This window comes from Paramormyrops kingsleyae, chromosome 16, assembly GCF_048594095.1.
Source record: "Paramormyrops kingsleyae isolate MSU_618 chromosome 16, PKINGS_0.4, whole genome shotgun sequence".
Taxonomy (NCBI): Eukaryota; Metazoa; Chordata; class Actinopteri; order Osteoglossiformes; family Mormyridae; genus Paramormyrops; species Paramormyrops kingsleyae.
This window is the reverse complement of record NC_132812.1, coordinates 23237927-23254402: the sequence shown is the minus strand read 5'-3', so window position 1 is coordinate 23254402 and position 16476 is coordinate 23237927. Positions and strand designations below refer to the sequence as shown.

General features: G+C 46.8%; 1 protein-coding gene across 2 annotated transcripts in view; it reads right to left on the bottom strand.

Annotated features, from left to right (window-relative positions):
• The window catches only part of LOC111858403 (thrombospondin type-1 domain-containing protein 7B-like), a 123368-nt gene that overhangs the window by 21465 nt on the left and 85427 nt on the right, over window positions 1–16476 (bottom strand). For both annotated transcript variants that reach the window (XM_072700533.1, XM_072700532.1), the window contains exons 10-15: window positions 12274–12389; window positions 11006–11138; window positions 10535–10638; window positions 4683–4874; window positions 1440–1688; window positions 763–941 (exon numbers count right to left, since the gene is read on the bottom strand). In XM_072700533.1, the coding sequence (XP_072556634.1) occupies window positions 763–941; window positions 1440–1688; window positions 4683–4874; window positions 10535–10638; window positions 11006–11138; window positions 12274–12389 (973 nt within the window). The remainder of the gene's footprint in view (window positions 1–762; window positions 942–1439; window positions 1689–4682; window positions 4875–10534; window positions 10639–11005; window positions 11139–12273; window positions 12390–16476) is intronic.

Below are 16476 nucleotides of genomic sequence, written 5' to 3'. Positions count from 1 at the left end.
ACCTCTACCCAGCCCTAACCTTAACCATAAGTAACCAAACAAAAATACTTTTGCCATTTTTTTACTTTTTTGATTACATTTACAGATTTTCATAAAATTGAGGTTATCCGAATGGGGACCTGAAAATATCCCCAAAAGTAAGGAAGTTTCGTGCTTTACCACACTTTGGGGACATTTTGGTCCCCCCCCCCCCCCCCCCACACACACACACACACACACACAAGGGTGTACCTAAAGATGCTGATTTCTACCCAGAGGAAACTTGCACAAACACAGGGAAAGCATGTACTGTACAGCACGTGTCAGGATTGAAGACGGGAAGCCATTTATAAACAAGATACCACAAAGGGAATTACGACAGCTGGGTGACATCAGCAGGAAGGACTACATCGCTCGTTACTGGGGCAGACAAAAATGCTAACGACGGAGTCAGCCTCTCAAGTCAGCTGTAATTACTCAAAGTCAAAGGAGTATTAACACTTCAGCCACAATGTGGGAAGTAAACGGGACATTCGCTCAGCAATAAATTAGACTCTCCGTGGCCAGTTACATCTGATAGCTGGTAACGTGAAGTATCACATTAACTCAGATACAAGCGTGATAAACAGCCTGTTAGGTGACAGGAAATTAGTACATACGCTGTTTATCCCTTGTAATAACGATTGTGCGTTAATAATGCATAAATTGTAATTTCAATTAAATACAGGAAGAGATCTCACAACTTTGGTGTACTCGATCACTCTGCTCCTTGGTACACCTCACCTGATTTTTCAGGTCCAGTTTGGGGCATGGCCGGCCTCCATTGAACGGCTTTTCCCGTAACCACTTGGACCTGACCTTCACCCCGCTGCCACAGGGGGCGCTACATGCAGACCACGCAGACCAGTCACTCAGCTTGCAGTCCAAGGGACAGGGGATGAGGCAAACCTCCTCCACGTAGCCTGCGGGAAGGTGTCCAGTGGCCAGTGTTAAACGTGAGAGTGACATCAACAGACAGGCCAGATCCAGAGCTACATATTGGCTACACCCTCAGCCAATCATGCAGGGGAGCTTTGTAAAGACCCGCCCTCGGGGAATCTGCTGAAGGGTGTCGTTACACCCTCAGCCAATCATGCAGGGGAGCTTTTAAAAACCCGCCCCCGGGGAATCAGCTAAAGGGCGTCACTAGACCTCAGCTAGTCATGCAGGGGAGCTTCGTAAAAAACCTCCCTCGGGGTATCGGCTAAACGGCCTCTCTAGACCCTCAATCAATCACGTAGGGGAAATTCGTAAAAAAACGCCCTCAGGTTATTGGCTAAACGGCCTCTCTAGACCCTCAGCCAATCATGTAGGGGAGCTTCGTAAAGACCCGCCTTCGGGGAATTGGATAAAGGGCGATGCTACATTCTCAGCCAATCGCACAGGGGAGCCTCGTAAAGACCCGCCCCCGGAAAACGCACCTGAGCCACCGCAGAGGGCAGGGTCGACCAGCCGGCCGTCGCGGTCGGTGCAGGCTACGGCGCGGTGCCGCAGGCCCTGGCCACACTCGTGCAGCTCGCGCTGCGCCCGCCAGCCCCGGCTCTCCGGCAGCACGCAGGAGGACCAGTTCCCCCGTGGCTGGGCCCGGAAGTCTGTGCAGGGACATGGCTCCGTCTCCACCAGCGGGTACAGCTCAGACCTCTGGCACTTCGGCTGTTTCTTGCTCCGGCCTGTTAAAGAGGATGGGGAGATGGGGGGGGGGGGGATGAGGAAGACTGATGGGGGGCCACATTTGTTACTTGATGGCTCCAACAATCTCACTGGAACGTTCTGGAGATTCACAGCTGCCCTTTTGTACTCTGTCCCGGCATTAAAGTGTAAACTCCCAAACTGTCACTCATCCTACCTTGTTTTCACAAGTGGGTCAAAAGCCAAAGGAAACAGGCAGATACACTTTGAATACTCTTCAAATACTCATGCTGTAGAAATGACAGAAATGGTGAGTCACTGAGCTGTAAAAAGCGTAATTTAACACTATTCCAGAGTTCCCTGGGGATCCATTACCACATAATGTTTCATCTGGGGCATTTAAATGCACTTCTTAGGTGAAAAATACACCAGTCGCAAAAGCACAGTTCCAAATTAGCGAAATAATGTAACATTCATCCAACTAATCACACATACCCAACATATTTGCCGTGCGCACACATACACAGTGTGACACACACACACACACACACACACACACACGCACACAGTATTTCTCTAATCAAACCACCCTGGATGGGAAGGTCTGAGGCGTGAATGGTAGTTACACACCAAACCACCCACATACACCTGCTCATGATTTTTAAAGCCCCCTAAAAGGTTGACAGAATGGCGGGCGGAGATGTCCGCGCTTTCGGCCAAGAGCTGGGTGGCGTCACGACCGCCATGTCCGTCTAGACCGCCGGGACTCAGGCCAAGAGCTCCAGCAAGACCGACCCGCAGCATGTCGACCTGCGCCGCCCCCCCCGCGCCTCCATCTGCCGCCCCATCACCCTAATGAGAGGGTAATGGCTGCCCGCCTGGCACGGCGCACATCGCCCTCTCCAGCATCACATGACCGGGGCTGGTGGCAGCTGCCTGACGGCACGGCTTCGAGTTCCAGGTCAGCCGCGTATGTCCGTAAATGTTTACACCGGCTGAACGCGGCTGTCAGAAGCGTGTTCGCCGGCATGTCCTGCCTCCAGGACCGTCAGATGGAGTGGCCGGCGAGGGCGTCGCATTCGCCCCCCTCCCTCTCTGCGGGTGCCCCACGGCTCCCACAGAGTGCCGAAAAAGCTGCCACCTGTTTCCGTAGTCCGGAGCCGGCCCTGCCGTAAAACGCGCGTATTGGGCGAAATCGCAGTCACCGTGCTGCAGTCCGCCCCCTGTCTACCACCCCTCTGCTTTGCTGCCTTCTGATTTTCTGCCCCCCCCCCCCCCCCACCCCTTTCATACCAACACGTCACTGTTTCTCAGGCTCTAATTATAAAATCCAGCTAAATATTTCACACGTCCATCTCCCACCGCACAACAAATCAATAAATGTTGCCGATGCTGTCGACTTTCGCACGGTGGCCCAGCTGGGAGGAGCGGCTCGTTGCGGGATGCGTGACGCCCACCGTGAGGTGACCCCCGTGTTCTCCTCACGGTGACGAGGGCTGGCGCTCAGGGCGCACAGAGGGCAAGCCAAATATCAAACCCCAAAGTATCTCCACAGTGTGCTCGATGCAAAATGTCATCTCCAAAAAAAAAAAAAAAACACACACACTGCTTTAACCCAGAGAGACACTTTGAGATAAGAAGCACTAATGCTTGAGAACATGCTGAGGGACAAGACTCCTAATGAGGCACAAAGACGACGCTCTAATCTCCCGTCCGAATGTTTCCAGCAGATAATCTGTTAACATAGACAAAACTCAGTGGACAAGTTTCTTTTTAATCCCCTTTTTGCCTTTATTTCAGCCCCATCTCAGGTGGGGCGGGGGCCTCCATCCTCAGATATACCATCCATCTGAGAACAGGTCAGAGGCCCAGTTTGCGAAAAGCTCAGTATTCTCAGTGAAACGAGACGATTCACAAAACAGGACACGCGTGCTCTTTTTATGTCACCGAATCTAATTTGGTCTTTTTCCAGGCCGCATTTGGCAGATAAATGCCCACGCGCCGGCTTTCTAATGGACGTGAGATGTACTTCTCAGATTCCCGAGGGGAAAACCTCTGTGCCTTGGCAGAAATAAAAACACGCAGAGATAAGACGCACTGAGATGGCAGAGCTGACTTTTTCAATCTCACTGATTTTGACTAAACATACAAGACTAATTTATGTCTTCGTTTAACAGCCTCATGGACGAAGACGGGGAAGATTTGCTCAGGCCCCGAGGCAACCGATCTAATATTTATGAAGACAAATGGTATATCATTCTCGGTACAGAGTGGCACCGCGCGATCCAGGCAAGAGGGTTTGTCATCCAAATTGAACAGCAGGGATCACAGGCCCATGGAAGCGATGGCTGGAGCCTCATTTACACCTGACGGGATGCCGTGGGGCTCCAGTCTAGAGAGGAACGGGGCTATTATGCTGCACAGGGGGGGTGCGGATGGCAAGTGCCTAAACGTCATGCCAACATTTTACTGATTCAAGAGCCAATTTCGACTAGCCCGCGCCGCAGCGTCAGTCATATGAATGTGCCGATGGTGTTTTACTGCGTCGGTGAGCCTGAGAAGGTTTAACGACTCGAACTGCCGGGCGAGTGACATATGAGGAATTGTTTTCTGGCACGTCAGCTAAGAAGCGACAGGGAGCAGGTGAGATTAGCCAGCTGCAAAACATTAATCATGATTTCTCGTGAACATCACATCTAACGGTGGGGAGTGTGATGGTAACTGAATAAAAATCCGGACGTGTGAGTGTGCGCGCTTGTACGATTATACGATTTTGCGCCAGTGCGGGGGAAAAAAAGAGGCAGATGAGCATGACACAGGTGAACAGAAAAGGCGGAGCCTATCCGAGGAAGGAAGAAGAGGCAGAGCCTTTCAGAGGCGAGTAAATGAGGCAGAACCTATTGGAGGTGAGTAAAAGACACATAGCCTATCAGAGGCAGATAAAAAAAGCAGAGCCTATCAGATGCGAGTAAAAGAAGCAGAGCCTATCAGAGGCAAGTAAAAAGGAGAACAGGGCTACGTCAGGGACCGGTCACCTGTGAGTGTCCTCTTCCTGGTGCGCCAGCCTCCGCAGTCGGCACAGTCTGTAAACTTTGACCAGCTGCTGAGGGTGCAGTCGTCCTTGCAGGGCACCCAGCAGGGCCTTGCCCGGGGGGGCATGGCCCCAGCCCACTGGAGACACTCCGTCACATTCGCCAGCTCCTCATCCTCCCCAACACATGCCACACCTGTAAGGGGGGGGGGGGATGGGGTGTCAGTCTGCCACTCAAACCACCCATGTACGCCCAGGCAGCCCCCCACTCCAGGTCCTGCCCACCAGACAGTGACAGGGGGGCTGTCAGAGGCAGCTAACGCATGTGGTCGTTCACGCAGACTCTGTGGGATGCGCCTTCAAAGGGTTACCCACCTAAAACAAAGGTTCAGGGTCCTTCTTCTTCATTAACTGAGCAGACATTAATTTAGAGACTTATTACACTATTACAGTAGGTGCCCCATGTGAACTGCATAAAGACAAGAAGCTAAGGAGATTTCGGACCACATTCATAAGCTGGGGACAGCTTGTAGCTAAAAGACCACCAGTGGGTAAAATGTATCAGCCAGACAGACACCTGAAATGGATGACTGCTGTATTCCAGTGTTTCCTAATCCGGTCCACGTTTTTGCTCCCTCCCAGTTCCCTGTTAGTCCACATTTTTGCATGGGAGCTGGGAGGGAGCAAAAACGTGGACTGTCTGTGAGTCCCCAAGGACCGGATTGGGAAACACTGCTGTATTATAACTAATGTTCAAGGATGAGAGGTTCTGTTGCCACATGTACCAAAGTGCAGCGAGATTCTTAATTGCCAGTTACACCACAGACTCATAAGACATGTGCAGGGAACAATAAATAACAACAAAAAGCACAAGAGAGGAATGAAAAAGTAGACATTAAGTACAATTCTGTAGTGGGGGAGACTGGTATCTATGTACTCATTAATCTGTGGCCTTTTAGTAGGAGCCTTAAGATCGTTGAGTGGGGGGGGGGGGGGGGGGCAACAGCCTGGGTGAGCTGCTGAAGTGTCTTAAATGTATGATCAAGCAACCAACCCCAGTGTCCCTTCTGTGCACCATTAGAACATGCAGTGAGATACAGTAAAGTGGCGAGTGACTGCAGCGATACACTGCTGCATGGATTATAACAGAGTGAGGGACTGTTCCGGAATAAGAAGTCTGGCGTTCATATGCAGCCGGCCGTTTCGGAACATAAACCCAGCGACTGCCTTCTCTCTGGGGCCGTCGCATTGTTAGCCTACAATCTCACCCTGTCCCGCATTTCTCCAATGAATCATGTACCTGAACATGGGCTCACAACACGTTCTATCGATTTGCATTTGACTTTTAAATCTGGCCCTCCGACTGGGACCTCCCGTGTCGTGCTGTGTGCAGTTGAGGCAGTGTGGGTGGCAGATGGAAGAGACCCAACGGGTTAGTCGCTCTGTGGGAGGAGCAAACGCACAGCTTGGTGCTTATCTATGAGGCCTCACCGGCCTTTGATGAACATCTCCTGAAGTTTCCAACCATGTGTAGGTTTCATGTGGATATTGCGGAGGAGGGGGGGGGGGGGGGGGGGGGCACTGCTGGATAAATGCCAGCCCCCACATGAATGTAATTCAACATTAAGAGGCACATTCCCCGTTCACCACAAAACCTGTGATTTTAATCAGTACCCCAAAACTCATTAGCCCCATGCAAGGCACCTGCTGTTTAAGCATAAGCACATTTATGTAAATTTTTCTTGCTGTTCAGAGAAATTAAGCTTTGATGTTTTCTGTGTCCATAAAAGACTCAGTCCTGTGGGTTTAGTCAGGGTTAATAGCAATTGCAAGGCACCACTGTGCACAACATGAACCGAAGTAGATGTGTAGTAAGCGTTGCTGTAGCAGAGAGACCAGTAGCTTGTGGATCGCGTTATGGAAATGTGTTATTCCCTTGTGGTCCTGCTGATCACTCAACCATATTCTTCATATAAATTGCAGTTATGGCAAAGGGATGACTGCACGTGACACTGGGGAAGAAGGACACCAGATGACTAAGAGCAGATTGTATCACTCGTCAGCTCCGCGTTACATGATGTTCCAGCCCATCGCAGAAAAAAAGAAAATGTTATTCGGAGAGAATAGGTGTACCGATACCCAAACGTGCATATTATTTTTAAGGACTGACAGAGTCCGAATGATTAATCTCCAGCTTGCTGTGGGATCTAATGACAACAATGGGATTGTTGTGTTTTATGACTAATTCACTTGACACGTATCTTGTGTGCGATATTTTGAGTTTTTCTGGCATAGCGGGCGAGCCTGGTGGGATCTGACAGTGGTGACATTATTCTGTTCCTGCAGAGGAGAACGGCACATTTATAGAACAATTATTTATCCCTTCCCTGGTCTCTGTAACAAGATTCTTCCTCGCCTTCTTCTCAGATTGTTAACGTCTTTGCTCTTCTCAGTTTGTGACAGGAATTGTCCTTAATAATGCAGTTACTACGGCAGCTGACATATTCTGCTGATTTAGTACCGAGGACATTGCGGGAAGCGTTTCTCTCAAACTGAGCCTCTGCACCTATTCCAACTGTGAAGATAGACAGGTTTTAATTGACACTTTTTACTATTTCAAATTAGCAGCACAAATGAATACAAAATAGATGCATGTGGCAGTAGAATGGGGAGTGGAAGAGCTTCCGTGGATTAGAACCTCGTGTGCTGGACCCCATGCAAAGCGTGTTCCTCTAATGAGATTTATAGAGTTGCAATAAGAGACTGAGGTCAGGAGCTGTGTAGCTTTCTAGGTATCAAAAGTTAACTTTCATAATAGGCTCCTCATTCTACACTAGCATCAACTTTTCTCTCTTTTGACTACTTTACTGATAGTAACACGATGGCTCACCTTGAACGACCTGCACACACAGTTCACAAGCCCTCCTTTTTAGATGGGAGAGGAGGTAAGTGATGTCTGTACAGGAACCATAAGCTGCACTGGCTGGCAGGTCGTCTCTTAAACGGCGGGATGAGGCTCTGCTCATGGACACCATCCACAGGCATGCTACGGACGCACCTCGGTTTCCAGAATGCCATGCTGGTGTGTTGGGCCATATAGAGGACAATCGCAGAACTGCGTCTTTGCATAGTCTGCAATCCTCAAAGACCCTGAATGCCGATGACCTGTACGCGTGGTTTACAATTCAGGTAAAACACAGGCAGTTCCTGGCTTAAGAACTTACGGACAACTTGTACTTAGGAATGGACCATAAGAACATAAGAAATTTATAAAGCTCGTTTGGGAAGAACTTAACTAATAGCTCAGAGTTGTTAAAATCTTATCTAGCTCTGATTTAAGGGAACACAGGGTTTTAGCTTCCGCTACACTAGCAGGAAGACTATTCCATACTCTGACTACACGCTGTGTAAAGAAGTGCTTCCTCAAATTCATTTTAAAACGTTCTCCCGCTAATTTCTGCTTATGGCCACGAGTTCTAGTATTTAAACTAATATTGAAACAGCCATTTGGCAGAACAGCAACCAGACCCGTTAGAATCTTATATACCTGGATCATGTCCCCCCTTAGTCTCCCTTGCTTGAGGCTGAACAGATTCAGCTCAGCTAACCTCTCCTCATAAGACATTCCTCTAAGTCCAGGAATCATTCTCGTAGCCTTCCGTTGCACCTTTTCTAAGGCAGCAATGTGCTTCTTAAGTTATGGTGACCAAACCTGCACACAGTATTCTAGGTGGGGTCTTACCAAGGAATTATATAATCGTAGCATCACCACCCTTGACTTAAACTCCACACACCTAGAAATGTAACCCAACATCCTATTGGCCTTTTTTATTGCTTCCCCACACTGGCGAGAGTGGGACATGGAAGCATCAATATACACACCAAGGTCTTTCTCATAATCAGCTACCTGTATTTCAGTGGAACCCATAAAATATCTGGAATTATGGTCCCTGCATGGATTACCACCATAAAGTCTAATATATTATAAATGTAAGTTAAATTCAATGGTTCGTAATGACGCACGTACACACTTTGTCACGCTCATGAAAACATTGTGTGACTTCAGCGGTTCATTAGCTCGAAGTATAGTATGCTACCATATGGAGCTACTTTCATTATTACTGTATAATTATTATTGTTATTGTATGCAGCATTACTAAGCATCTTACCTACAAATTTGACTTAAAGAAAGACTTAGAGAACGGACCACATTCATAAGCTGGGGACGGCTTGTACTGTAGCTAAAAAACTTGCTGGACCGACCCGTCTGACTGATGCCACCAGCAGAACTCAGATCTGGTCCTGACTTTCATGGTGATCGCCAAGTTCACAATGCCAGTCTCCTCGTTCAACAGTGTGACAAATATTAATGAAGACGCGACTGCATCTCGCCCAAATGACGGCACGCTTCTCCAAGGCAAATTCTTCGTTTTTATAAATGGAAAGTGAATATAATGAGAATCGTCACTCAAAAGGACACGGGGGTCATTTTTTTTCTGTTGTCCTTTAGACTTGTAAGGCTTGACAGGAACCTACAGAAATACATTTTTAAATCAACTTATTCTGCTTTATGCGACTTGATATGATTAATATCCCTTGAGTCTGAGGTTACTCTGAAGGTCAAGGAATCCCTTGCTGCATAAATCCATCGTTTTCCTTTAATTTTAATGAGAATCCGTTTCTCTATAAACTGTTTCAGTGTGCTGAGGAAACTATTTGTATCTAATGCACCTTGAGATACCTGAAATTTCATTTACTTCACAAGATGAGATAAGTCAGAAAAATGCCAACAGAAAAATACTCAGAAAAAAATGCATCTAAACCATTAGGGTATAGCATTAATTTTGAATGATTTCCTCGTAGCAGCTAAGAATTTAGACAAACTGGCAGCAAGAATGTTTGACTTAAAAGTTGCATGAAGGCAAAGCTAAAACATCCTGAAAAATAGGAAATATAAGTGAGCAAACGAGGGGGGTGGCAGTGGTGCAGAGGTTAGTGCTGTTGTCTGGCACCACTGGGACCTGGGTTCAAGTCAAGGCTCAATGTGTGTGGAGTTTGCATGTCTTCCCCATATTGTCATGGGACTAACCCCCCCCCCCCACAACCCTGAATAAGACAAGCAGTTATAAAAATGGATTGATGGATGGATGAGCTGAGTAAATGCCAGGCATTTTATCTGGAGTCAGAGGTGGTTTTCAGAGGGCAACGTGTGGTTACCTGCATCTCTACACACCAAGTTTCTCTGCATGGAATTCGGAGAAAACAAAATGTTTTTCCATAACAAATGGATCTAAAAGGGTTTTAATTTGAGGGGGGGTGGGGGCATGGGGGGAGGAGGACTGTTGGATTTCTTTCTGTGGCGCCGAGCTTCAGACCAGTGAAGCAATTTCCCTTCTCAGAATGAGGGCGATAATTCACTCCAGCCGCCCCCATAAATCAGCAGCGCGAGGAGGTTTCTCGCTGGCACCGAGGGACACCCAGCGCTTTAAACTGTGCCTGACCCTTTTGACACAGCTGTCCTGCTCCAGCATCAGACTTGGCGCGTGTGCCCCCGCTGGCTCGAGAGTGTAGACGTCAGGCCGGGGGCGTGTGCACATTCACGTGCGCGTGTGAGGAAAGGGCACCGGGCTCCGTGGAATCTGGCACAATGAGAGCTGATCGAAGAGCAGCTCTCATTGTGCCGTCTGGGTTCAAAATAAGAGCCGGCTGACTTACCGTATGTGCTGAGCGACAAGCAGAGATTTGGAAGGAAGGTGACAGAAATGTATAAAATGGTACATTCAGAGCATCGGCTTGTGCAAAGGAGATGGTAACACAAATACACAAATAAACCATCTACTAAAGTCTCTCTCTTACCTCGAATTTCTAGCCCACGGCCACACGACTCTCCCACCCCTGTGAGTCCCTGCTGGACCGAGTCCGGCACCAGCGTACACTGGTGCCATTTGTGTATCTTCCATCTGCGAAAAGATCCAGACGACAGAGACGGAGGGATTAAGAGCGGTCAGCATCGCCCCAAATAAACGCCGTGATATTTGCACGCAAGTTATTCTTGGGGCTTGGCCAACACGTAATTTCGTTCTATTCCCTAAAACAGATTTTTCTACAAATGCTTGTGCATTATTATTATGATGGATTTATTTATTATGCTTCCAAAGCAAATTTTAAACCATAACCGTTTCTGATTCACTGAAACAATTCAGTGAAAGCACCTTGGATACAGCATCAGTTTTCACTTAGTGGAACAGTATTAGTTAGCAGGCTACCTTCCTTAGGCACTGTGCCACCTGCTGGGCAAAACTCTGTGTGGATTTATAACTTGGTCACCTGTAGGTCGGGCACACAGGAAGTGACTCGCACTCTCTTTCCTCGTGAAGAGTGTCCGGACATTCCTGTCCCCCGTTGGTTGATTTCTGCATGATGATTCTGTACCGTGATTGGGTGGTCATAGTGCTGTTGACTATGAAAGAGTAAAAGAGAGGAACATAGAAAGATAGAGGCAGAGGAAGGGAGGGAGAGAAAGGGGCAGACAAAATTTCCTGTCAGTGCAAGGACCACAAAGGCAGCAAATGCCTGCCATAACAAAAACCAGGACAGCTCCTGAATTTTAAATGGGGCCATTTTCACGAGCAGTACAGATACCCTGTTTCCCAGACCACATACACACACACTCTCTCTCTCTTTAACACACACACACACACACACACACACATACATTTGTATTAATATCCTTGTGTGCACCGTCTATTCATTTCTATGGGCAAAACTCTAATCCCAACAATGACAACCTAACCAAACAAAATACACCAGATGTAATATAAACATATACAAACCCCCTTACACAAACAACAAACAACAACAACAACATACGTCATTCTGATCATGAATGCGGAGCTGAGAAAGCTGATAAACTCATTTGTCCTCATTTGTCTTGCACCTGACACACAACTGCACAATACTGATTATTCACAATGGAGGACAATGGAATTGAGAAAGAATCACAGCCACATCGGAGCCAATAACATAGAGCATCCTCACTACAAAAAAATCAGATATCGCTCCACAAGGCTACGTGCTCAACAGTCACATTGCACTGAGCCCATAAAATGTGCAGCTTCTCTATAATGAGCCTGAATACAAATATCATAATTAATAACCAGCATGCATAAAATTATATTAAAAAGTAAATAAAACATTTGATTAGCATATGTAAATTTGTCAAATAAATGAAAATTGTTGTAAAGATCCTCTTCACCCTGACCTACCTCTAAGCATTATATATATATATATATATATATATATATATATATATATATATATATATATATATATATATATATATATATATATATAAAATATTCCAGTATAAACTAAAGAATATGAGGCCATACGATGACATTTATTCCTGTATAGGTCTGAATTCATAATCCTGGGCATATTCACAGTGTGATCAGCCATCTATATGAGGTGCCGTGTTCATCCACATTGCACGTGTTCTGCCCGGGAAGCTGCCACGACACGCTACATGCACGCCTCGCTCCAGACGCAGCCCCGGGGAGGCCACGCTGACACGGAGCTGCCTGACAGCTGCATACCTGGCTGGCAGCCGGACGGGCAGGACGTCCACTCGCTGAAGGCCGTCACGATGCAGTCTCGCCTGCAGGGCAGGAGGCAGGGCCGCGTGGCGTCGGGGCGAGACGACTCCGGGCACCTGTGACAGGCAGCGGACACTCTGAGGCTCACTCCCGAGGCAGCGTGGTGTGGGGAAACTTCAGCCCGGAGGTTATTTTGAGCAGGGTTGCTAACTCTCATGCATCTGGCGTGCATCAAAAGTGCCAGGGTGGTTTGCAAACCCTACTGACATGTACATTTACATACATGTAAATGTGCATGCAGACTTGTCTGGAGTTGAAAATCTCACTCCAGCCAACTGAACAAAGGTTGGCAACCCTGCTTAGATTATAAGTAAAGGGTTTTGAGCCATGGGGCGGTTTTAAGCCCAAGTATCCTGAGGACTGACGGAGGTACTCTGGGCATGTGACAATGAAGCTAATGCTAACACGAATGCATCTTCCCTGAATGTTAAACGTCCATCAGGAGCACAGTGGCTAAATTAGCACGTACGGTAAAATTAGCATGAGCGGCTAAATTAGTCTCCACAACCCTGGTTAAGACAAGCAGGTATAGAAAATGGATGGGCTAAATTAGCACGTATGGCTAACCAATTAACTGGTGAAGTAAAGGCACAACCTTGAGCATGTGAAATGAAAGACCTGTCTCCAAATGAGAATATTGGAACAGAATGCAGCGAAAAAGGCGACCCATTTGCAGAATCTGTGTGGCCGCTGTGCGAGAGCCGTGCTGCATCATTACAAATCCAGCATTAGCGTGGTACGACTAACGCACCTCTGCTGTTACACAGCTGTCAAACCGCTAATTCAACTGGAATTCTTACCGTCACGCAGCTGAGAGCACAGAGCCCAGAAGAGTCTTAAGCTGTTACTGACTGAATGTTTACCTTTCCATTTTTAAGGACTAATTCTGTTATATAATCCAACGTGCTCATTTGTACAGTACAGTATGTAGGTGTACTGAGAGGCGAAACCTGAAAAACAAACCTGAGATTGTGCAAGGGGGGGGGGACCCCACAAGCCAAATGCAACTTTATCTGCTTAACAAATTATAAACTAAAAGAGTCGAAATTTGCTGACTATTGGGATTCTTTTGAGTTATGAGTTTAGTTAGTTATGGGTTAAATTGGCAATGGGAAGGCCAGAAAAACTCAGCTGTGTGTGTGTGTGTGTGAGTGTGTCTGTGTGTGTATGTGTGTGTGTGTGCATGCGTGTGTTTGTGTGTGTGTTAGGTTAATTATGGTTATGGTTAGGGCAGGGTAGGGGTTAAGGTTGTCATAGTTAGCGTTAGCATTTTTCCCATTGAAATGAATAAGCGGTCCCTATAAGGATATGTATACCCTACATGCGCGCGCGTGCGTGTGTGTGTGTCTGTGTGTGTGTGTGCGTGTGTGTGAGAGAGAGAGGGCTAGGTTCTCCCAGCAGCTCATTTCCACAGAGACCAGCCGGTAACCATCAGGTGACAGCTTGTTAAAACCACAGCTTGTGGGCGGAACAGAGCAGAAGCATGACGACCGCGATGTGGCGAAGGCGTCCTCATCTCCTCCATTATAGAAATGGGAAAAAGGCAGAATCGCTGAATAAAAGCAAGAGCTTGCCCTTTTAATCCAGTCTCAGCAAATACCACCCAGAAGCACTTGGACGGTATTTACTGCTGTTTGTGCTGTTCTGCTGCAGCAGCTGTCATAGTACGAAGGCAGAGGGGGCGGCCAGATCTTCAAGAAAAATGGTGTCAGAGTATCGGTCTCATCAATCATCTTAAATCGAAAGGCAATGAAACCTTAGCCCTGGCTGATGTGGAAAAAATACTCCGTTTAAAACACTCAGATAAACACAAGGCATTTCTAAGTATATCTTAATGAAAGTTTGTCTAATGATTCATAACAAACATAAAGCCACAGGCGACGGTACATATACGGCTTCTTTTCTGTCTGCAGTTTGGGGATTGGAGGGAAAAGGATCAGTAAGAATTCAAGTATATTTTATGTCATAATGGCTGAGTCTTTACCCAGAAATAGCAATAATACTTCCCACTATTAGCATGTGCTACGCACCCCAAGAGGTGAAGAGTTTTTAAAAACAGAAATGCAGTGAAATAACATCAAGAGTTACAGTGGCAGGGCCATGATGTTTTAAGTAGGACAGCTGAGACAGTTTGAGTATTTCCTGTCCTAAGCATGGTAAACACTGGGCTGTCTGTGACGAAAGCCAGACCCACCGGAGTCACCCTGTCCCCACTCGTCAGCTCCCGGTCAGCTCTCGACCCCATCTGATCAGACGCTGTCTCAGATGGATGCAAAAACAACACCGGGTCCCATGAGGGCAAACTGTACAGCTTCCAGGAGACATGAGAAATGCTTCTTGAAGCCCCTGCAGCCACTGCATTGACGCTGCACCTTTAAGAGCCGATTCCCATTAAAAAACAACATATAAAGAGCTGTGCAGGATGTAAGAGCACTGATTGTAAGTACTGATTGACCCCTTGAGAACAGCAGTGTTGCTAACATATGCAGACACATCTATGAAGGCTGTTAAACTATGTCAGAGACTTGAGAAGCTAAGCAAATGTACGCCTCAGATTACGGTTTAAACCAGAGCTGTGTCATACCACAGGTGCAATAGGGAGCTCTCTAGCATAAATGCCCGCATAGTGTTGTGATGGGGAGGGTTCGAGCACACCGTGCCCAGCCGGGCTTCCACAGATCTGTGGGGTTTCCGGCCGGTACAATCCGCAGTGCAAATAAGAAATCAGGTTTAGTGGGAGGGGCTTATCTGGAGCACTACCGCAAATCTGACATGAAATAGAAACAAGTAAATCACGTTGAAAAGCTGTTTTTTTTTGGTATAAAATACTTCAAAGAAAACCTCAAATCACACCTCTTAGCCCATCATGAATAAAGCTATGCTTCAACAAGACTCCCCGTTTTGACAGCCCTAACTTTCTTTACAGAGATGTAAGAAATTAAGATCATGTTTCAAGTTTTATTTCATTGTAGGGAAAAAAAAGCTGAGCCTGAAAGGTCACTGTGGATCTTTGCGAATAATCACTCCTGGTGAAACGTGTTGGCGGCCCGCAGAGGCGACAACAGCCACGGCAAACACACTTAGGCGTGAGAAGCATGTCACGCAAGTGAGACAGCCAGGGCCCCCACTGGTGCTTGCACAAAGACAGCCAGGCATCTTTTGTTTGCAGTCAGAATAAGGTTAATGAGTTCCTAGTCTCCATGCCGAGATCCTATCCGATTCAGGCTCTCTTCCCCTAAGCAGGAATAAAGGAGCTTCCAGGACGGGAAATTGCAGAGAAACTGAGGGAGGTGCAGTCTCATGTTGACAGAGCAGGGGCTGCATGCAACGCCGCATGTTTGCCTTGCTGCGTGATTCCCCGTTTGGTCAAGCGTGGTTCATTAACCATGTTTCTGTGTCCCCGACGGCACCCGACTTATGAATGCGGTGGTCATCTAACGAAAACATCCGCACACTCTCACCAGGTCAGCAAGAGGCTGTAATGGGATTCGCATGCACAGAATATAAGAACATTTTTAAAAATACAGAAAATATATATTTGGATTATTTCCAACAAAAACCTTTTTTTTTTAACAACAAACCTTTAGACTTTTTAATGCAATCTGAAAAAATTGCATGGATAAATTCTTTCTCTCCGCAAAATTCCAACCTTATGATGACCAAACAATACAGAGTAAACAGCTTCTTTTAATGTATCATAGCTGACATCCAATTCATTCAGTGAGATTTAGCATAAACAGAATTATTGGCTTTGCATTTATATGTTACATACCTACACTGAACAGGCTCAATTAAATTTGTTACGGAGAAATTCACCCTATTGTCTTAGTCACACTGAATGACATCTGTGATGAGTTTACTCAGAATAGCATCATTTAACAATTTCTCACTTTGTTTAAAATTAGGCACTACTTCCCGATTTGAAATGGCACATTGCAGCTAGACCACAGGTATTGATTTCACTGCGCAGACTCATTTTCACGTTTATTCCATACTGCTGAGTATAACTAGCACTCAGGTCTCCCGGCAACGGAGCGCTAGGCCCTAATGACAGAAACACAAGACATTATAGTAGAAACCAGCACAGTAGGGATGCACTTCAGAAGTAGCGGGAAGCAGGGATTTGTGTGTTGTTGCTTAACC